Source organism: Cuculus canorus, chromosome 3, assembly GCF_017976375.1.
Source record: "Cuculus canorus isolate bCucCan1 chromosome 3, bCucCan1.pri, whole genome shotgun sequence".
Taxonomy (NCBI): domain Eukaryota; kingdom Metazoa; phylum Chordata; class Aves; order Cuculiformes; family Cuculidae; genus Cuculus; species Cuculus canorus.
In genome coordinates this window covers 96,097,176-96,120,564 of record NC_071403.1, presented here as the reverse complement: position 1 = coordinate 96,120,564, position 23,389 = coordinate 96,097,176, and the positions used below count along the sequence as shown (strand labels likewise).

The 23,389-nt window shown below is 43.5% G+C and overlaps 1 protein-coding gene across 1 annotated transcript; it reads right to left on the bottom strand.

Annotated features, from left to right (window-relative positions):
* Positions 1-3,282: 3,282 nt before the first annotated feature.
* SLC30A1 (solute carrier family 30 member 1) lies at positions 3,283-14,056 on the bottom strand. The gene is made up of 2 exons (XM_054062991.1): positions 13,342-14,056; positions 3,283-9,152 (listed from the first exon to the last, which is right to left on the bottom strand). The coding sequence occupies exons 1-2, from the start codon at positions 13,934-13,936 to the stop codon at positions 8,242-8,244; spliced, it is 1,506 nt and encodes a 501-aa protein (XP_053918966.1). The 5' UTR covers positions 13,937-14,056; the 3' UTR covers positions 3,283-8,241.
* Between the last annotated feature and the right edge of the window lie 9,333 nt (positions 14,057-23,389).

The window sequence follows — 23,389 nt, the reverse complement described above, 5'->3', positions numbered from 1 at the left end:
AGAGGCCAGCAATTAAGAGCGCCACAGCTGCTGGTCTTGTGATGGATCTGTGACCAGGAGCGCTGCAAGCGAGACAGACATCTTCTTGTTGACAGAGGGCTACTGCAGAAGCTGTAGACTTCAGTAGCCAAACACCCTTCACCAGAGAAACATCATTTTGACATTATCTGTTTTTTGTAGGTACTTTTAGAAAGGGCACGCAAGGACAATGACATTCAAACTCTCGGTTCAATGGCATGTTTTTTTCCAGTGCAGCGCACGCCATTGCAGTGCAGGTGAATTACACGCTGTGGTCTAAAACCTTCCAGCTCATTATGTAAATTGGTGGTGAAATGTTTAAGCTGCATCATGGTTAAACTTCCCTGGATAGGTTAAGGGAAAAAAACCAACTCGTGCAAGTTTTCAGCAAATATTAAGGAGGTCTTGAATAACACGCACGACTTGGGTGATGCTCTGAGCTTTTCACATATGTCTAGGGATGCCACGCTGAGACTGTGACGCCAGTGCAGTCCTGACACAGGAGGCCTGTCCACGTGGCTTGACTCAATAGTTAGTTCTGTAGGTTTCCTATTACTTCAAAAAAAAGATAACTGGGACATTATGGTGACAATCATCATTCCACTTCCAAGCTGAAGCATATGTCCCAAACACCTCTTTTAGTGATAGCTTGCCAATGAACTCCTCTGTGTCTCTACTGTGCAACTACTATATGCAGGGAGATTTCCAGAGAAACTGGAAGCAAAGATACCAAGGTTGGCTAATAATCCTTGTGACAATTAAACACAATTCTTCCTTTCTTTTTTTGAACAGCAATGTGAGAAGAGCAAATCCCTTCAAAATCGCATGACGTGGAAGTCTAAGACCTTTACCACTATGGATATTTGGATGATAAACTGCTCGAGCCTAGATTTTGACTGGTGTTTTAACTCAACCCCTCCTACACTCGGCAGAAAATATGCAGAATCAACCCCTTCTGTCCACCTGGGTCAGAACCTTCCTACATGGCCACAAAAATACAAGTGAAAATTCTCACTCTTAATTCACATAATCACTTTTTCAAAGGAAAATGAGTTTGCAACGGACTGGGAAGAGTCTGAGAGCACCACAGGACAAGAACAATGGGCTGTGTCTCCAGTCAACACTGTCTAATACAAAAATGGGTAGATTTCAATTAGATATTAAGAAGACATTTTTTACTGTGAGAGTGGTGAGGCACTGGCACAGGTTGCCCAGAGAAGTCAAGGATGTCCCATCCCTGGAGGTGCTCACGACCAGATTGAAGGAGGCTTTGAGCAACCTGATCCAGCGGGAGGTGTCCCTGCCCATGGCAGGGGGCGTTGGAACTGGATGATCTTCAAGGTCCCCTCCAATCCAAACCATCCTATGATTCTATGTGCAGTGTTTATCTGTGGAAGTGCTGGTCACTCCTAAACTAGGGTATGAGCATTGAGATCAAGTAAGTGCCGGTGACCTAGTTATTGTACCTGCTGTGCACACCAGCTGAGCTGCATCCTAAAGGTACTAAAGAGATGTCAGCTAAAAGAATGACCCAGTAGCACCAAACTAGCCAGCAAAGCCAAATCCAGGTCTGCAGCCCCCACCTGCCAGTGGGCCAGTGGCAAGCTCTTACGCTCAGCAGACATACTCTGAAGCAACAAAGACTGGCGGCAAATAAATATCCTGCTCAGCTGAGGTTTTATCTATACTGCAGAATGCAACTGAAACAAGTATAGGCCAACCTGTAGCAAACCTAATCTAACAAATTAAATCTAAAAAATTAACTTAGTGAATCTGGCAGCACTACCAGGGAAGACAGAGGAGGACAGGCTTCAGTCCCGGCCAGCAACACAAGTATACAAACGCAGGAAACCCAGCAGGTTGCACATCCTGTTCCACAGCATCGCCACGGCTATTCTTAGCTGCACTAGCTGGTGTGAGGAAAACACTGGGATGCCTACCAATGCTGTGACTAGAAATGAAGCTTGTGCGACAGGAGGGGACTACAGTTTGGTCTGAGCCAAACGATATAAATTGTTACAAAAAAAGAAAAGATAACAAAAAATACATACACATAAATGCTAACCAGTACTTAGGTGGCAGGGGTTTCGTGCGAGGTTTGGGATTCTAGCACAGACTGGACCAAGATGAGGGCTGCTGAAAGTCCTCCCCTTCCCTAGAATCAACACAGCTTCACTCCCACCCTGCCTTTCCCCTGTGGTATCGGCTCCTCTGATGCAAAATCAGCAAGAAGGAGTTGCTCTGGATATGGTCCTTGAGGTGGTCAGGCAATCATCTGGGGTAGGAGATTCCAGGCTAGGAATGGTGTGGGTACACATAAAAGCAAAAGCAAGATACAGACTTGCACTTTCCATTCCCATACTATTAATTAAAAATTCCCATGCTGGCATGTCTCATAAATGATCTTCATATGAAGTTTAAATCGCGTCTTTTCATGACAAGGTAGAAGTAGCTTTGGAAAATGGCAAAGTTCAAGTTCACATGCAGTGCTTACTGTACAACCCAATGCCTTCCTTCATATATAACCAAAAAGACGGAACCAGTTTTCCCTCTTGAATCAGAAAAAAAGCAGCTGCTTAAGTTACAGCAGGGAAGGGCTCCAAAATGAACACATCATTGCAAGCTGAAGAACAGCTCAGGGCAGATATTAATAACGATCCTGCCCTCCCCAGTATTACTGCTGGCAGCTGTGTCTTTTTCTACAGGCAATATTTTTCTCCCAACAAACTTTACAAACTCCATTTTTCCTGAATGGAAACAAATTAAGCTGAAAAACACTAAGGCATCTACTGCTCCAAGGGAGCTATATTCCAAAGACTTTGGCACCAAATAAAGCAGAACAGATCCCTATTAGGAAGCCTACCTTATTGACCCCTATGTTAGATATTTAACCATGGCCAATTAAAAGGACAAGAAGATTCTTTTATTCTTTTCAAAGGCTGTTTTTCTTAGGGGGGAAAAAAAGTATTGCACATAATTACCTCCTCACATGATATTAAGGACTGAGCAATGATTCTTTTAATTGCATCTGGAATCCAGTCAGTTAGAGGCCAACCCTTTAAAAACCATTTATTAACCTTCTCTTCTACCTGGGCTCTTTGTACTTGTTTCTGAGGTTCCGGGAGCTGGTGCAAGTGTGTTTCTACTACTCAAATTTCTTTCTAGAAACTGACCTGAGAAAGAAATTCCAACTAAAAGTGTTCAACATTCAAGAGCTCTGTTTATTTTCTCAGGACTTTAATACAAAAAGAAAAAAAAAAAGGCAAAATAAAAGAACATTATTGTTTATTTTAAAAGAAGGCAAAAAGAACTATCATCAATGAACACCACCTATGCCAATTATATTTTAACATTGTTCAGAAGCAGGAGTCAGGACACAAAAAAAAGAAGGCAAATTAACTGCACGTGCTTTTTTGAGACATATAGATAAAAGTATTTTTCAGGATTGTGGTTTTGCTCTTCAACTATTCTGATAACACAGCAAATGCGAAAAAAAAATATAACTGTAAGCCTGATAAAACATGGTGCTGTAGCTCACAGGCAGCTAACCACACAAAGCAAAGGTCATAAGGAATAATCAGACCTCTCATTATCAGCAAAGCTACGTTTCATTTGGAAAATTGTCAAGACTGGCTTTGGCTCAGGCTAGATGGTGCATCCACCTCTTTCCATTCAGCAGAGACAGAAAAAACTGAAGTTACCACAGAGCTGAACAACTTAAATGCGTATCTATAAAGGGTGTAATTGATGCTATGCTATGAAACTAAAATAGAGCACATCTATATGCCTTTAAATATAGTTAGCAGCATTACCCATTCTCTCCACATGGAACTTGGAACATCTAGCTACAAAATTCACCCCCTCTGTTTCCCCCCCCCCCAACCCCCCGCCCCGTCTCTCCATAGCTGAAGAGATTAGGAAGTGCAGCCAAAGCAGGGGGCAGGGGAATGAGAATGGCAAGAATCTTTATCCCTCCTCCCCTAACTCCACCGAGTAGTGTTTAATAAACACAGGCAGTCCAAATTCAGAAGCAAACAGCAACTCCAGTATAGCTAAACTCCTTAACAAGTCCTAGGACACTTGGTGGGCTTTTTTTTCATTCTTTTTGGACAATAGGAAAAAGAAACAAATGCTAGGATTAAGATTATAACACACGGATAGAATTTCTGCAGAAAATTTAGGACCACCACCCTACTCCTGATTTTAATACACACATACAATCTAGGTACTTTCAGCTGTTCTTCAAAAGCCAGGCTGTACTGGCAGAAGCTTTGGACTCATTCCCACAAGTAATTCCTTGCATGCAAGTAACTACTTGTCAGTCTGACGAAACTACTCATGAATACAGAAATTTACAGTACTGAGCCCTTGACATGACTTTTGGGGAGTCACAAGCTGGGGCTAGTTTTGTCTTTTACATAACTATGTGTATGCCCATACAGAATACCATGATGCAGCAATAACAGATATTACCACAAGCTTAGAGCGGATGTTGAAAGTAATTGAGCTAAAATTATAGGGGTTCCACATAAGCAATTTGCTCCGGTAAAAACCAAAGCTTCACGGTCCCGTGGCTAGCCCACCGAGTGTCTGAATTAGTTCTGTGCTGCACCCTTAGGTGCACATATAGTCTAAAAAGTGATTCTAAAATAGCATGTTTCTGGTTCAGACATGTACCAAGGTTAAAATATTTCACCCAGTTGTGTTTATTACATCTCGGGCACCCTTAATGAGAAGTATAAACAATCTAGACAAACTTATTTTTCCTTAAAATCAGTGTTCCATGATTTTTTTATTTTAAAAATTCAGGAATGTGATACACAATACAATTAGCTGCCCATCACTGCAGTGTTCACTTACATGAGATTCACTAGTTTCATGCTTTGTGGGGAAAAAAAAAAAAGAGACTGCACAGCTTTTTTGAATGCTTCCGGTATCCTGGAACTATGATCTTCAGAACAAGTCAAGTCTATGCAACCACAGACAGATCAGGTGAAAAAGAAAAATAAAAAATCAAGCTGTATCGCAAGCCAGCAGGTTACAGTTGGGTCTCATACAGCTAGGACGAACCCAAAAGTTGTGTTTCTGCTGCTGTACAGCCACCACCTTGACCTGTCTATATCCTTTCAGGGAATCAAGGGCTAAGAGACAGAAAGGCCATGCAATTCCCCCTTCTACCACCATCATCATCACCATCGTCACATCTCCACCCTGTCCTGGAAATAACATGTGAGAGAGCTTGTCTTTTAGGCTAACCATTGCCTGCAATGGACGTGGAAATAAAAAAATATGACTTCTGGCACAAAAAAAAAAAAAAATTAAATAGTTACAACGGAATTAGTGACTTCAACTCCATCTATTCAGATGCATTTACTGAGACTGTTAACCAACGGTGGTAATTGTCAAGACTTAATTTTAAGAGTCGCTCTTTTTTATAAGAGCAACAGGAGAGAAATAAGTCAGGCTTCTCAGTGCTACTATGGTTTGTCTTGTTTTTTTTTTTTTTTAATTAAAGAGCAGTAGTTCTGTGGCGCATTAGTAATATACAGCAGGACCTCAAATCATACTAATGACTGAGACCGATTTTAAACTAGCAAGCAAAATAATTAGTGAAAGTGTACCATAAAAAGCAAGGACACACATTAAAAAGAAAAATAAAAAACAGTACTTTGTTCATTTCAAAATTTACTTGGTTAATACTTTGTAGTATACTAGCAGTGGTAGCATATCTTGCAAATGTAGTCTCATACAAGATCTCAACAGTCAACTCTAGATTATATAGAGGTAACAGGAGAAAGTGTTAAGATAATTCAGACAAAACAAAACATATATAAATACTATATTAACATATTTAAGTTAGTTCATGAGACTATACAACAAGCATAAACACAGAAAAAGGTGAGTGATGCTGATGGCTGTGAAGCATCAACATCCGCAAGCTAGCACAAAAGCTGAACCAACCCCTCCACACACCACGGCTTCCTGTGGATACATCTGAGCAGCCAAGAGGCAAAATAACTGCACAGTGCTGCACTGTACCCAAGCTAACAAACTCTGCAACAGCGGGCTCTTGTGAAACTGGACTGAGCTCCTTTACTTTTCCAATGCTTTGGCACATAGCATTTGGCCAACGCATTGGCATACGATACAGAGCTAGTCTGGCCCCGTAGACCGCATGGTTAATAAACAACACTGGTAATCTACCCGTGAATAATCGAGAGTTGACTGCGATGCTTTGCTGAGAAGTTGAGTAAGACCACTGGCACGACCTGGGCCGACACAGGTCCAACGAGCAGCAAACTATTTTTAACTACTTAGGAGCAATTATCATACGAGACACGTATTAGAAATGCAAACTAGCGAGGTCTTCTGTATCCAGAGGCAAAGCTACATTCCCTTCACTAACAAAACATTCTTTTTTTTAAAAAAATCTACATTTAAATACTGTTAAAAACCTGAAAACCACAGCATGAAAGAATTTCATAAGGCCAAAACTATCCTCAGTTCTCTCTGTTGTGCCTAGGTATCATGATACATTTGTAGAAGGAGTAAATACCACTTAACTTAGTATCTTATGTTCCTTCCAGTGCCTCCCAGTAACAGATCTCAGAGCTCTTCACACAAGAGTTAAGCCTCACAACACCCCTGTGAGGTAGGTATTATCCCCATTTTAAGACAGGGAAACCGAGGCAGAGTGTTTATCGTGTCCAGAGTCATACAGCAAACAATGGAAGATCCAAGTTGTTTTTCCAGTTCTGAGCATTGGAGCAGTCAATTTAATCACAAAGACATTATTTCCCATACATAACTTGAGGTTGGATCTAAAGGGTCAGGGGTTTAGATTAGATTTTTCATATGGTTTCAACTCTTATCTAGTCTCTGCCAAATTCACAGAGTCCATAGACCAGTTTCCCTAGTCCTCTTCTTGTTAAGGTGTAAGTTGGCGGTATACTGTAACAGCTTCTTTAGAGACAGTTGTCATTTAACTGAGTTAACATTTTAAACCATAGATTCAGATACTTAATAAGTGAAATTACGTGATACATAAAGTGTGAAATACAGTGAACGAAACCCTACTTCCTGCCCCACTTCCTCAAAAGTCAGTGGAAGGCTCCTGAGGACACCATGGGGACCAGGCCTGCAGTCACTGCAAGTGCGTACAGACACCCTCAACTACAAGCAAAATACACCACTGAGTTGCTTGTTATGAAGGCTACTGTCTATGCTTAAGAGCACAAACTGCTGGTGCTTGGCAGACTTTCCCTGATGGAGCACTTACTGACATAACTAATTCTTTTAGCTTAGTAAACCAAGCATCAGTTAAAAATGAAGCTCCAGTTTTTCATTCTTAACACTGTAGTCAAGGATTCTTTAACCTCTGAAGACTTTTATGACCAGACACAACTTGGAAATGAGGAAAAACACCAGGAAGTCCATAAAATAGAAGGTAAGCATTAGTTTATCCGTCAGTCTCAGGTCTTGATCGCAGGCCTGGATAGGGTAGCTTGAACTTCCATTCTGATAGGAAAAAAAAAACAAACCTCTTTGCATCCGATATTTTCAAAAGCAGTTGATTTTAATTACCTCACTACCTTACCAGAAAAAGTGGGGACAGTTTGTAACAATCACAATGTTCTCTTTAAAATAACGCTATATGATGAGTTCATTAGAAAAACCTTCACATTCATTATTATATAGATTTAAGAAAAATATGTGAAACTGCAAAGTGGTTTCCAGTTTTAAGTAGTTATATCTTTAAAAACATTCTATGAACTTTGGTTTCCTTAGGGCTTCTAAATAAACAATATATTAAAATATCTACAGATCAAATATTAAAGGAAAGAGTAGGTCCAAGAAATATGTAACACAAATTGAGTTCCTACATGCTTATCCCTCAAATGACTTTTCACTGGAAAAAAATATGTCAATCTGAAGCACAGCAAAAAGTGTTTCTGCTGAAATGTTGAAACTAGTTTTCTAAAGTTGTTACAGCATTGGTGCACTTTCTGTCTGTCTCTGTACAAAGTCAACACAAACACATTGTATCATGACAGTGACATTATGTTCTTTCAAACAAGCATTCTAGATTTAGCAATATGACAAGAACAAGGACTTCAGCAATTACACTACTTGGCAAAATTGCATTTCAAACGTCTGTCTCTTCCTCTTGCAATACAGTTGTTGTCAAAAGTCACCAAAATTCAGGTAGCACCATTCAGGGAGTTACAAAGATGATTCAAACTGCTCGTTTTGATCAGTGTTTTCCTCTAGCTTAACTGAGGGGATGCTCTCCGACTTAGTCCTCCTAGTTTTTGGAAATTCAATGACAACTTCTGAACAAGAAATACTAAGTGACGAAGATTTTTCTGTCTTCTTCGCAGTACTATCTTCTCCTGTTCCGCAACACTGCTTCAAAGCACACTGAGTCCTGCAAGGAAACTCACATTTCCCTCTCCCTGATTCAGAGCCAACGCTGGCAAACTCAGGCTGAATGGTAGTTGCATGAATCCCTTCATCATGAAAGATCTCTTTTATGCGCTTCGCCACCATCATGTATGTGGAAGGGTCAGGACACTTTATGTGAGCAGTGCCAATGATCCTACTGCCTGCTAGCTGCCAAATGTGTAACTCATGGACTGCTTCAACTCCTTCAAGGGTGCGTAATTTTGAGTTCAAAGAATGGACATCTATTTGTTTGGGAACAGTCTGTAGAAGTATAAGGGCTGACTCCCTAAGTAACGGGTAAGTTGTGTAAAGGAGTATACAAACCATGATCAAACAAAGGACGGGATCTAAATATAGCAACCAGCATGGACCAGCCACTGTGATGCTCTCTTGCACAGACTTGTTTGCTCTGCCCAGCGTTTGGGATAAAGTAGCATTTTCCATGCAATGATTATTGACACATGGATTAAAGCAAGGCCCATCTTTAGGGCATGGATTCCACAACCCATAAAAGAGCAAGGCATTCACTACCACAATTACTGAACCTAAGGCATCTCCAAAAACATGCAGAAAAACTCCACGCATGTTAAGCTGTGCACTAGAGTCTTCTTCAACCTCCTCTACGTCCAGAGGATAATGACCAGCATTCCCATTCACTTGCAGGTCAGTCATGTCGTCTTTCATATCACCTGACAAGAAAACAGTAAAATGATTAGGCACGTGCTATAATACTATACACTGCTACGATTCCATATAAAATAATAACCAACATCAAGCTTGCCACATTAAGTACAAAACTGAAACACAAGGAACTCTACCCATATCACTTTGCAGCATTTTCTCTAGATGAGAAATATTGCATTGTCCCAATAAGTAATCTAAATAGTCTAGAAGGTAATTGTTTCTCCAAGGAGCTTAAAAATCCACAGTGGCAAAGTATAAAGATGACACCATTTTAATTCACTGAAAATCTGTTTTCACATTTTCTACCTCTTTAACCCTTTGACTACACACTGTTTATCTCCTTAAAAAAGTGCAGAATTACAAGGCATACATAAAATAAGCTGGTTAAGTAGCTAAGTAACTTATAGTTGTTCCCTCTTTTGACAAGCCAGAAGGCTAATCACAACGCTAAAATCTCTTGAACGACAGGACTACACTGCTATTTTATATTAAAATTTATGGGGTCACAAGCTCAAAAGTTGTATGGATATTGCTTCAAGTCACTTCTTTTCAAGTTCAGTAGTTCACTTCCAGAAAACTTCTGAATTCAAGGAAAAGGAAGTTTTTCTGAAACGACGCAAGGAGCCTGCAGAACTGAGATACAATGCACTGAGCTTTTAGGTCTAAAACACAGACTTTATCAGCAGTATTGACTACAAGACAGCATAAGTTACCACTGAAGCTCTTGGAGGCTATGAATTAGTGTTATTTATATTTCAGAATGCATAAACCCCATATTTTTAGTACTTCCTTTTTAAAGTGACATACAGCTGTTGATGCCGAAAGCCATGCATCATGGACGTGCATATTTTAAAGCCAGCTATTGTCAAAACCGTGATATTATCACTCCATCACATCTAACTAGCTGTATAGGAAAGAAATGCACACATTATTATAAAAAAGAATATTTTTTGAAATAAAAGAATTTTCAGTGTTCAAAACGGAAAATATTTTACATTATTAACCTCTTGCTTTTCTTCAAAAGTTCTTATTTGGACAGAAAACTTCCAGTGTTTAAGAAATGTAACAGGCAATGGCCACTGGCCTGACAAAATAAAACAAGGAATTCTCACTGCTTCCGTGGTCATTCAGTTCAGAGTTTTGTAAACATTACCATGTTAGTATGACCTGCAGCTTCCGCCACTTTGCTCTCATGACTGTAATTCTGTAGTTATAAAATGTGTCTACAAGGTCTTTCCTCTCTGAAAAAAGGGTGGGCTCCTACCAAGGTGGCTAAGCAGGTCAGTTCCAAGCCCCAGGCTCATTACTTCGTGCATCGCACTTCTGTTCTAAAGCTCCAGCTACATTTTCCACACAACCTCTAGCAGGTATGGAATATGAGACCCGTAACTTTTCAGAGAAACCAATGAATTAGGGGAAAATATCTCAGGTTAAGGAGTTTAGACCTCAAGGTCCACAACAAGAGCAAGGAAATTAAAACTTCTACGACGCTGTGCAGTGCATCAAGTGCTCAGTACGAAGATGATTTGGAAAGTCAGCAGACTCCCCCGTAAGGGTGAGTAACAGGAAACATGGTTCCAGAAAGCTCTTGAGATTATTTAATGGCAAGTGGATAAGATATCAATTTGAAATACAATCATTTAAATTCAGCTACAAGCTGATTACTTCACATAAAGTGTATGCACAAAGATATCTGCACAGGACTAGCCCTTAAGGCTACCATTGGCTTTCCACTCCACACCTTAGGAAATGAGGGTGTACCCCTCTTTGTAATTTCCAGTCATTTCCCTAGTCTTCACCTACACATCTTAAGAGCTTCTCACAAGTTGCTGAGCACCCTCACCTGTAACATTTCCACAGGTAAACTAGGAGTAACTCCATCATTACATAATCATGACAGGGCATAGAAGGAAATATAAACTTATTTCAAAGTTTCACTGTGGCCAAAATTATGCCCTATTATACCTCCTAAATACCCACAACAAATTGTTATTGCCAGAAGGACGTTCACAAGAAATTGCAGAGAAATTAGGTCAAAACAATATACATTTCAATCCGTGCTATAAGTTAATCTTTTAGTCCAGAACTAGTCCAAAACTTGGCTAAAAACAAAACTTAAAAGAACAGTTCACAAACCAAGATATCTGTTAGATGAACAGTTAGGGGAATTTTACACTGTCTGAAACTAATTATTAAGATGCCTTTGGTGAAACTAAACCAACATTACAAGCTTATTATGCGGTCAAGAAAACGGTGTTAGTATTCTCTGACAAACTTTTCTATCCTCTTGCAAAACCTGTATTTTCAAACACAACATGGAGTCAAAACACTAAATAGAGAGAAACATCTAAGTTTCTCAAATGTGTATTACAACCTCTGACCACAGAAAAATCGAAACTGTAACAAAGTTCACTCTGCTCAATTAAAGCTTAATTTCAGCTAAAAAAAAAAAGTGTTCACCCTGAAAATAAAGTAGAGACATGGCTTCTGAAGACTGAAACCCCTTCCTCCTGCTAACACGGATGCCATACAACTAAAGCAGAGAAGCAGCACTCGGGCACCTTTCACCCTGCTAGCATGCAGTACTTGACTTCGACCAAGCGACTTCAAAATAAACTATCTAGGCTTTTGGATCCATTAAAAACTAACACAAGAAACTCCCTCCCACAAAACAGACAGTTTGATCACAACTGGGAAGATTTTAAATTTATGTCTATGCGCAAGTGAGTGGGAAGGTGTATGCTCTGAAGAGCTAAAGAAAACAAATTCAAAGAAACCACATGTGTACTCTGACACCAGTAAGCCCTATATTTGTACTGCAGGACTTACACAGTTCTGATGGGTGACTTTCAAGATTTCCTCCTATTAATATGTATGTCACAAAGAAGTATAACATTATTGCAATGGAATATACTGTAGTATGTTTTGCTCCGTCCAGACTCAGATTAGCTTCTCAGGTAGCTAGAAAGCGACCCAACAGAGAGATCCGGCTGTCAGGACCAAGGTGTTGAGCTGCCCTCTATTTGATGTGCAGCCAGTTCACGAGGCATTAGGGCAGCGGCTTGTGACAGCTTGTGTCGCTAGGCAAAAAAACACTTGTCATGCGCCTTCCCTACCAGCACCAACCCGTTCCAAGGCAAACCGCTTTACCCTAAGATTCTTTCATGCTCTGACCTGCCAGCACAACAAACACACAACTCAGGGCGCTCCTTTTAGCGCTGGAAGGAAAGGTGTGAAGGCAGAGGTGCAACAGCCGCATGTCCAAGAGCACCCTTAAGGAAGTTTCTCGCCTCTGTGAAAATAATTGATAAGTTTTGCCGCAGCCGCTTTGTATGTTTTATTATCTTTTCACATAAATCTGTCTTGTATCAAGAGATAATATGCAGGTAATCTCCAGACATGGATAAATAACCTGAAAGAATAAACACTCTCTTACAGTTACAAGAATTTATTAATATGCTTAGTTATCTTGTAAGACGTAGCTGGTTTAGGTCAAGAGATAACCTATCTTAGGGCTGTGAGAATTTAATGATACGCTTAGTTGTCTTGTAAGGAATAGCTGTTTTAGGTCAGGATATAACCTGAAGGAAGTCTCCAGACAAGGTTGGATAACCTAAAATAATAAACATTCTTTGAGGACTCAAATGGTTCTTTGTCTAAAACTAGTATATATACATCCTACTTTTGTAAGATGGGATGCCTTTTTTAGAAGGGCATTCGACTGGGTATTGAATTGCAAAATAAAAATGCTATTGTCTTTGCTTCGACGACTTAGTCCTTTCCAATATTATTTTATCAGTGAATAGGTGTTTCTTACACTAAGATTCTTCTACACTCTGACCTGCCAACACAACTCAGGGCGCTCCTTTTAGCGCTTGAAAGAAAGGTGTGAAGGCAATAGCGTCCAAGAGGTAGAACGCCCTGCAGGTGTTCAAGGCCAGGTTGGATGGCGTCTTGGGCACCCTGATTTAGTAGGATATCCCTACCCAAGGCGGAGGGGGTTGCAACTAGATGATCTTTAAGGCCTCTTCCAACCCTAACTATTCTATGATTCTATGGTTCTAAGCGCATCCCTATGATTCTAAGGGCATCCCTAAGGAAACTTCTCGCCTCTTTCCCAGCAGGAAGGGCAGGTGGTCCCCACGACGCCCTCCACCCTACTCAGGTAAGGCAGAGACGCTCCACAGGGCTTACCCAGCTTGTCCTGGCTGACTCCGTTGGAGCTGCTGCAGTTCTCCACTAAGGTGCTGGTCTCCTCGCGGTGCAGGGCGGCATCCCCGTCCCCGGGGGGCTGCTGGGGCTTGGTGGCGGCCCGGGAGTGCTGCCTGCCGCCGTGGGAGTGCCCGTGTCCCCCCGCGCCGTGGTGGTTGAAGAGGCAGAGCCCCAGCAGGTTGATGACGAGCCCCGCCACCCCGACGCCGATGACCACCAGCGGCTGCTGGATCTCGTGGGGCTCCGTGAAGCGCTCGATGGCCTCCAGCAGGATGGTGAAGCAGAGGGCGGTGAGGAAGACGGCATTGACCAGGGCGCCCATCACCTCGGCCCGCACCCACCCGAAGGTGTTCTTCTTGGTGGCGCGGGTGCGCTGGGCGAAGCGCACGGCCACCAGCGCCACGACCAGGGCCATGACGTCCGACAGCATGTGGAAGGAGTCGGACAGCATGGCCAGCGACGACGTGACCCGGCTCACCGCCACCTCCACCACGAAGAAGAGGAAGGTGAGCGCCAGCATGCACAGCAGCCGGGCGCGGCGGTTCTGCCACCACCGCGGGCCCCTCGCGCCCGCCATCCCTCCCCTCCCCAGCCCCTCGGCCGGCGGCGGAGGAGAGAGCAGAGAAGCGGCCCCTTCCCCGCCGCCGCTTCCCGCACAGGCGCCGGGCGAGAAAACTTTGCACCCGAGACCCCTCTCACTCTTTTCCACACGGAACCCGAGCCGGCACGGACACGCCCCCCCCGCTCCCGCTGCGCCTCATTGGCCATCGCTGCCCCCGCCCGCGCGGCCGCGCCCCCCGCGCAGCTCTCTATTGGCCCGCGCCGCGACGGCCACGCCCCTCCGGGCCACGCCCCCACCGAGGGCCGGGGCCGGGTGGGGCCGAGCGGAACGCGGCGGCAGCGGCGGCGCTGATTGGCTGAGCCCGTCCGGCTGCGCTCACCCCCCCCTCCACTACGTGAGCCCCGCCCCTCGGCGGCTTGAGCGGGACTCGTGCAAAAGGTGCGCTTCACACGGCCCAGGCGCGCGCGCGGGGGAGGGAGGGGAGGGGCGGGGCCAGAGCGGGGCCGGGGGGGTGCTTTGTGACGTCACGCGTTCGAACGGTGGGGTCGGCGCCGGCCGCCCCCCCGCCCCCCGCCACTGTCCGTGCTGAAGCCGCGCCTCTGAGACCCACCGAGGGCACCGGGAGAGCGGGGAGCAGCCCGCAAATCACGCGGACACCGCACCCGTTGGGTCAACGGGACCGTGTTCATGGGATCGCAGGATGGTTTGGGTTGGAAGGGACATCAAAGATCATCCAGTTCCAACCCCCTGCTATGGACAGGGATGCCTCCCACCGGACCAGGCTGCTCAAAGCCCCATCCAGCCTGGCCTTGAACACCTCCATGGATGGGGCATCCACAGCTTCCCTGGGCAACCTGTGCCAGTGTCTCATCACTCTTATAGTGAAGCATTTCTTCCTAATGTTCAATCTAAAACTTCCCCCTTCCAATTTAAAGCCATTCCCCCTCACCCTATCACTACAATCCCTCGTAAACAGACCTTCCCAGCTTTCCTGTAACCCCTTCAGGTACTGGAAGGATGCTGTAGGGTCTCCCTGGAGCCTTCTCCAGGTTGAGCAACCCAACCCTCTCAGCCTGTCCTCATAGCAGAGGTGCTCCAGCTTTCCAATCACCTTCTCCAGACTCCCTCCTCTGGACCCGTTCCAACAGCTCCATATCCTTCTTATATTGGGGATTCCAGAACTGGACACACAGCTGCACTCATAGAATCATAGAATAGTCTGGATTGGAAGGTACCTTAAAGATCATCCAGTTCCAACCCCCCTGCCATGGGCAGGGACGTCCCACTAGATCAGGCTGCCCAAGGCTCCATCCAACCTGGCCTTGAACACCTCCAGGGATGGGGCAGCCACAACTTCCCTGGGCAACCTGTGCTAGTGCCTCACCACTCTCATGATGAAGAATTCCTCCTAATGTCCAGTCTAAATCTGCCCTTCTCCAGTTTATACCCATTCCCTCTTGTCCTATCCCCACAAGCCTTTGTGAATAGCCACTCTCCAGCTTTCCTGTAGGCCCCCTTCAGATACTGGAAGGTCACTATAAGATCTCTGAGCCTTCTCTTCTCCAGGCTGAACAGGCCCAATTCTCTCAGCCTGTCCTCATATGGGAGGTGCTCCAGCCCTCTGATCATCTTTGTAGCCCTCCTCTGGACCCATTCCAACAGCTCCATATCCTTCTTATATTGAGGATTCCAGAACTGGACACAATACTCAAGATGAGGTCCCACAAGAGAGGAATAGAAGGGCAGAATCACTTCCCTTGACCTGCTGGCCATGCTTCTTTTGATGCAGGACTCACTACAATACATGCAAACAGCTATTTCTTACCGCCTCTCTATCTTTTATTTTTGTTTGCAATTTGCCTTTTTTTTTTTTTCCAGGGAGATTTCTATTTAATTTTTCTCCTGCTTGTGCCCACTTAGGGCAGTAAAATGAGTGATGAGGCAATAATAACTGATGAGCAGTCATTCATGGTTAAAAAAAATGGGGAGAGGAAGAAAGCAATTTTGTTTGAGAAAGTTTTGAAAATCTGAAATATCACACACACACACACACAAATCTAAAAAATTCAGTCCCTAGATACAATCAGTTTTATAAAACTTGTTGTAGTTAAAAAAAAAAGTAAAGAAACGTTTTGAGACATCTAGAAAAAAATCACCAAAAACACTTTCAAAAAGGCAGAGTTGACTTCTCACTTTGCCTACAGTGTTCCAGGCATCCAACAAACATGACAGCAGGAGAGGGGTTGTCCAAGCATATTCCATGAGTAGAAAATGGAGAGGAGAAACACGTAGCCATAGCTTTTTCTTGCTACAGAAGTGTAGCTGCGTGTATGAATACATAGAGGCAGCAAAAGTACTGGTGCTCTGTAAAAAAGATCTATCAAGAATGCTAAACCCTGTTGCTATACTTGGAGATTCCAAAGGGAACGTGATTCGGGGTCTGTACAAAGGTTCCTGGCAGCTGGAGTCGGACAGCTAGTCTTATTTCATTAGTAAAAGTGACAGAAGATGTTCACACATCCACAAGGAAAGAGTTACTCACAAGCATAACTGAGACCAGTAGTTCAGGACTCTGGTGAGGCTCAGCAGAGTCCCAGCGAGTCTACATCTGTCTTCCACATTGCTCTAATCTGTACATCCATCCCCTTTTCTCTTCTGCTACAGTCCCACAGTCTTTACATGACAGACACAGCTTGGGTACCACAGGCACTGCTGTCACATCTGTGACCCTAAACCCTGTTTTCTGCGAGATTGCTTGTATGTCAGAATCTAGGTCTGCTATGTTTTCAGTTTAGCGGTAGGAAACCATATGGAATGATTTAATGACCATTGTAAAGAGTACTGTAAGAGAGTCAGTAATTAGATTGCTGTAATATTCTCATCTGCTTGGCTTCCTATAAGCCCTAATATCATTTAATAAGTTGTCATAAACAATTGGGAAACTGACTAGCGATTGTACGGAAATGGATCATGCCCATGTCCTCTCCTCCTCTATCCCACACAAGGCCATTAGTTAATAAGGAGGAATTATTCAAATTTAGGCTATATTTGTCAAAGAGACTATTACAGTTCAAACCTTTTTTAATTCCTGCAGGTAGGGCGAGTTATCATTTTACAGGGTCTGGTGTTAATCCAATGGAATTTAGCTAGGAAGGAAGGGAGGGCAAGGGGTTTGATGACTATTAGCTGGACTTCGGGAATTACTGACACTGAGTGTTAGTTGGTTGCCCATGTGAAGTTGTTGTGGGGGACCGTGTCAAAGGCTTTACAGAAGTCCAGACAGATAACCCCCTGTGGCAGCCCAGTCCTGCTGCTGAACACATCAGGCACAGACCAGCAGCTGAGCCACACCAGTGTTCACCTCGCTACCTCTTCCCCAAACTCTTCCTCATAAGCCAATGTGCTCCATACTGCTGTTCCCAGGCTTTTCTATTGTATTACCATACATCAGCATCCAACAGGAACAAGGATGGTTCCTAAATATAGGGCTGTCCATCTGGCAACACTATAAATTTTAAGATTAATGGGAAGGTGACTGATAAGGGTACCTAATGAGACCATAAATGGTGTATTACAGGAGAACATTTTGTTCCTGCTTATGCTTTTGAGGAGAAAAGCTACTGTCTTCAAAGTGGGGAGAACTCTGGGTTTTTTGGTTGCTTTATTTTTATTTTTTTTTTTTTTTAGCTTCCAGGCATTGTTTGTGACTCACCCAATTCTTTTTCGGCTCAGCTTCCGGCCCGCACTTGTGGAATGACCAGTCCCCAAATCTGTTTACTTTGTGTAAATGCCCCATTTTCTGAGGGGAGAAGTAACTCTGAATCTCTGGCATGCAGCTTTATAGCACCCCAGAACTAGGGACAAGAAAGGAAAAGGCTGAACAGAAAGCTGCTGCTTGTCGCCTGTTCTGAGGAGAAATGTTTTGCACCAAGTACTGCTGAGCTATCTGAGGTCAGCTGAGTACTGTGGGAAGAACAGGGCTTGGGTTGGAGAGTCACTGCTTCTCAGTGTGTTTGCTGAGTAAGTAAGGTCACTGCTTTTTCCCTTGAATTTCTGTGCCGTTTTGCAAGAGCTCAGCCATGGAGGGCTCTTCATCGCTTTTGCCTTTCCACTTGGAAAAGGTGAAGCCCTGTCTATAAACGACTAATTCAGTCACATATTACAGAGTATACTGCCTTGCTTTAACACCTAACTTGTTCCCTTTCTGTGCAGTCATCAGACCTGTCTGCTTTTAATAAAGGCTTGTGGGACTCAGGCAAAGATGACTCCATCTGTCTGTTCCACTTCAAGGCTGTCAGTGTTCATTTTAGGCTGCATTTCTTGCAGGCGATGTTTCTCTCTGTTAGCTGTCCTTACAAGGTTTCTTCAAATTAGATCCAGTCAGCAACACCAAAGCAAACAGAAGCATTCACTGTCCAGCTATCTACATAATGTTCCTTTTAATGTAAATCAGTACAAATTAAAAATGAATATTACTGTTCACATAGCTCTATGTCAAGTTCACTGTTATGGCCTGATTCAGGAAAGCAGCTTTATCAAGGAGAGGGCTTAAGCATGTGTTTGCAGTTAATTAAAAGGCTGCCTTTGAACAGAGGCTAGTTAAGCGTGTACTTACATGCTTCTGCTTGTGACCCGTGAAGACAAACTGTAGATGTAATAGGCATTAAGATAGGAAATCAAGAACATCTTTATAAAGAGATTTCTTCCTCTACCCAATTACTGTGTCTATGAAACCTGGGCTCTTCAGAAGTCAGTGGCGGAACTACAGAGAAGTTGAGGGGGTCAGTACATCATCTGCCATACTTCTTCTGAACCTTGCAAAGCAGATTAAAAGACCCGCTTCTTTCGCTTCCAAAATCTTGTCTTACTAATAAAGACACAACTGTTTTAAAAATATGCCTTGCTTATATTGAGTTTTTTCTTTCCTTTCTGGGTTGGTTGTTTTGCTTTCTTGATACCAAGCCATTCATTTGATCCAATGGCATTTGGCAGCCTACAACTGCTTCATTACTTCTGGGACAATTAACTGCACAGTCAATCTAGAAGTGTTTTTTAATGAACATCATTGTTTTGTGGTGGACTTTAGAGCATTTCCTGGCTGCTTTGGTTGCCACTTTGTCTGCTTATGGTGCAACTAGTATTTCCTTCAAATTCACAAGTAGGCACGGAAAATAGTTGTTCCAATGAGCTGTGAAGTTAATACTATAAGGTGTTAGAACTAGTACCTCATTCAGCCAAAGATCAAGTGGCTCCTACTAGGAAAATGACCACTGTATTAATCATTAAAGGAAAATGTCATAAAAAAAACTTGGTGTTATTCACTTTTGCACACAGTGTGAATCTCTGCTGGAAAGATAGTAGCAATGATTCAACAGGGATGGGAAAATTCTGTAAATACAGAATTCATGGAATGAAAAAATGTCTTTGCAGCTGATTGGTTAGTAACATTTTTAATTATTACAAAAAATATATTTCATATGACTTTTTCAATAAATCATATTGTTAAGATCTGCCTTTTATTTTCTTTAAAAAGAACATGAGATTGTTAGCTCTAATCTAAGCCAATCCTCTTAGGCCTGTGGCAATGAGTATCAATGACTCAATAGGTATTTGCTGAAGATGGACATTGAAAGAGATGCATCCATATCACCATGGTGCCTGCTCTACCTGCCTACAATATCAAGCCCTGTCAGAGAACATTTCTGGCATCAAAGTGGGTTATTTGGGCACGGGGATTTCCAGTGTCATTATGGAATGCTGGATTTCATTGGTGTAGGATTTCTAAAGGTCTCTTGCTGGAAAAAGGTCATTGAGTTTCTTCAAGGTAAGACTGTAGAAGTCACAACAAGAACAGCTAATACTGTTCTAATACTGTTCTGCATGTTAAATCATAGACATGCATGTCCTGGCATTTGAAAAGTCAGTTCAAAACTGGTTCAACAAGTGCACCTTTGAATTGTGTGAGGCTGCAAAACACCTGTGTAATGCTGCCAAAGAAGAAATGCCCTTTGGTGGCACATTTTGCTCTGATAAATGGGGCCCCACTGGTATAGCTCTGTATCTCCTGGAAGCTCAGTGACATCAAGGGCACACTGTGCAAAGGTCTGGTTTCAGCCCCAGAGACTGAACTAGGCAATGCAAGAACTTTCTACTGTTCTACAAGAACAGTATTGTCTCAGAAGAGGAAGATCCCTAGGCAAATTGAAATGAAAGCCATCACACTGGCTGTGTATATAGAGAGCTTACAGGGTGGTTCATAGAGCAGCCATGAGTGCAGGATATGGCACATCCTATCGTTTCTGCTCCGCAAGGCAGGCTTTCCTGCAGCATGGCAAACAGCCTGGTGGCACAGGATTAGTAGGGCATGTTCAGGCATGGGGGCCCCTGTGCAACACATCTTCACAGGCTCCTGCTCTGACCCAGCACCAACAGGTCTGATCTGGAGGGCGGCCTCAGGCTTATCCTCAGCAGGCAAGCCAGGTACACCTAGTGTTTCCAGCCAGCTCGTCTACCCACACATCTCTGCTGCTCCTGCTGCCACAACACACAGGTAAGAACTGCATCCACCTGTGTCAATAACACAAAGTCTATTTCATGTAAAGCCCTTGCTGTGGCTGAGGTCTAGCATGCTTGTCATTTTACCATTTAAATATTTGATATGAACTGTATAAGCTTGAAGTGGATTGATTTCTCTTTATTACATAAATGGATATATTGGTGGAAAAACAACAGTTATTTTGCTGCTTGAACTGTTTTTGTTGTTTAGGTCTATAGGTGCTGTTGATCAGCCACTAGCCAAGCTCGTGACAAAGACTGCCCTTTCTAAGCTGTAGATATTTAGGACATCATTCTAGAAAATAATTGAATCATAGAATCGTAGAAACTCAGAAACATAGAGTCGTATAATGGTTTGGGTTGGAAGGGACCTTAAAGATCATCCAGTTCCAACACCCCTACCATAAGTAGGGCAACCTTCCACCAGATCAAGTTGCTTAAAGCCTCATCCAACCTGGCCTTGAATATCTCCAAGGATGGGGTATCCACTGCTTCTCTGGGCAACTTGTTCCAGTGCCTCACCACCCTCATGGAGAAAATTTTCTTCCTAATATCTCATCTAAATCTCCCCTCTTTCATCTTAAAATGGTTAACTCTAAGCCTAGGCCTAAACTCCTCAATAAAGAGCCTCTCCCCAGCTTTCCTGTAGACTCCGTTTGAGTACTGGAAGATTGCTATGAGTTGTCCTATTAAGTCTTCTCTTCTCCAGGCTAAACAACCCCAACTCTCTCAGCCTGTCCTCATATGGCAGGTGCTCCAGCCTTCTGATCATCTTCATGGCCCTCCTCTGGACTCGCTCTAACATATCCATGTGCATCCTGTGCTGAAGGCTCCGTAACTGGGTGGGGTCTCACAAAAGCAGGGTAGAGGGGCAGAATCACCTGTCTTAACCTGCTGGCCACACTTCTTTTGATGCAGCATAGGATACTGTTGGCCCTCTGGGTTACAAGCGCACATTGCCAGCTCATGTTGAGCTTCTCATCCACCAGCACGCTCAAGTCCTTCTCCTCAGGGCTGGTCTCAATCCATTCTCTTCTCAGCCTGTATTTGCCCTGACCTAGGTGTAGGACCTTGCACTTGGCCTTGTCAAACTTCATGAGGTTCACACAGACCCAATGTCATATGATCAATACCATCGACTGAAAGCAAGTTTGCAACCACCAGAAACATTTTCTGCAGATAACCATTTTCAGACCTGTTTGAAAAGCATCTTTGCCCAAAGCAGAACTAACATATTTTCAGTCCTGATCATTTAACATTGCCTCTCCCCAGGGCCGATACTGTGATTTGGAACATGCTGCAACCCCAACTCCAAGACTTGCTGGACATTGCTTCTCTCCCTAGGGTCCAAACATGACCTTCACATAAAGATGGAGACATGAAGATCTGTGCTGTGTCTCATCGCTTGTTTCCTTTTCAAGGAGTAACTTTATTTGATGTTTGTCAAATCATCCCAAGGCAGTAAGCATAAACATGCTGACTTCATGTTTTGTAACTAAATCTAGTCATTTTCATAACTGCCTCCACAGAGGCCATTTTGTGGCCAACTTAAGCCGGTCCAACCAAAAACTGGAGCCAAGAAAGGCAGTCACGTTTCCCCTTCAGAAATGAGTCTTCCTGCCCTCAACCAGGCCTCAGATCTAGCAATTAGGGCATGTGATGCCATGAGGAGCATCAGCTCTGCCTGCCAGTGCAACCAAAACCAACTTATTTTTCTTCAGCATTAGTTTTCAGCTAGTTCAGCAAGTTAATCCTATTTACTTAGGGCTGCAGGACTGCTAGAGCTGACACATAGGACCATGTGACCGTGTACTGGCAACAGCCCATAGCTGCTGATGCTGATCATGAAACCACAGTCTCAGCTGGACAATAAAGGAGAGATTCAAGCCTGGGTATTGGTGGCTGACGCACAAACATCTTCACATCACGAGTCTCCCTTTAGAGCCAGTGGAGATCTAATCAGCTTTGTCAGTAGAGCCTGCAATGTGATTTGTCTCCTCCTACAGTAGTATGTACTTGATTAGATGAATCCCATCCTTCAAGTATCCATTTCTGCCTGTTGACCATAAAGAAAGCCTGGTCTGAATAGCTCAGAGCTGCAGTCAACATCTACTGAGGCGACTTCTGCCCTCAAGTGTTAGTTCTGCCCATTGTGAGATGAGGGATTTTCTTATTCATGCATTAAAGCATTAGTTAAGTCCTCTAATGCCACAAACTAAATAATGTCAGAAAGAAGAGAAGTATCCACTGCCCTTTCCTGCTAATACTAGTGCTTTCACCAATATACTAGAAATAGATGTTCAAAGCTGTGTCTCCAAGCCAAAATTCACACGCATAGTAGAGGCATTTTGATTTAATCAGTCATAGAACAATAGAATCATAGAATGCTTTGGGTTTGAAGGGATCTTCACAGACCATCTAGTCCAACCCCCTGCAGGAGCAGGGACGCCTTTAACTAGATCAGGTTGCTCAGAGCCCCATCCAACCTGACCCTGAATGTTTCTGGGGATGGAGCCTACACTACCTCCCTGGGCAACTTGTTCCAGTGTTTCACACTCTCATTGTAAAAAATTTCTTCTTTATATCTAGTCTAAATCTACTCTCCATTAGGTTAAAACCATTGCTCCTTGTCCTGTCACAACAGGCCTTGCCAAAAAGTCTGTCCCCATCTTTCCTGTAGACGCCCTTTAAATACTGGAAGGCTGCTATAAGGTCTTCCATGGAGCCTTCTCTTCTCCGAGCTGAACAACCCCAACTGTCTCAGCCTGTCCTCGTATGGGAGGTGCTCCAGCCCTTGAAGGCTGAACAACCCCAGACCTGGGCAGCCAGCAGTTCCCTCAGAAGCAAACAGGAGGGGTGAGTGCTTTTGGAAAGCAAGTCATTTATTTAGGCGATTAAGTATGGAAGAGCCTC

What these genes read in the sequence shown, in the direction of transcription:
- SLC30A1 (XM_054062991.1), bottom strand. Translation starts at nt 13,936, where the DNA reads ATGGCGGGCGCGAGGGGCCCGCGGTGGTGGCAGAACCGCCGCGCCCGG. An exon ending in AGTCAGCCAGGACAAGCTGG is followed by an intron (nt 9,153 to 13,341) that starts GTAAGCCCTGTG and finishes TTTTCTTGTCAG; the next exon opens with GTGATATGAAAGACGACATG.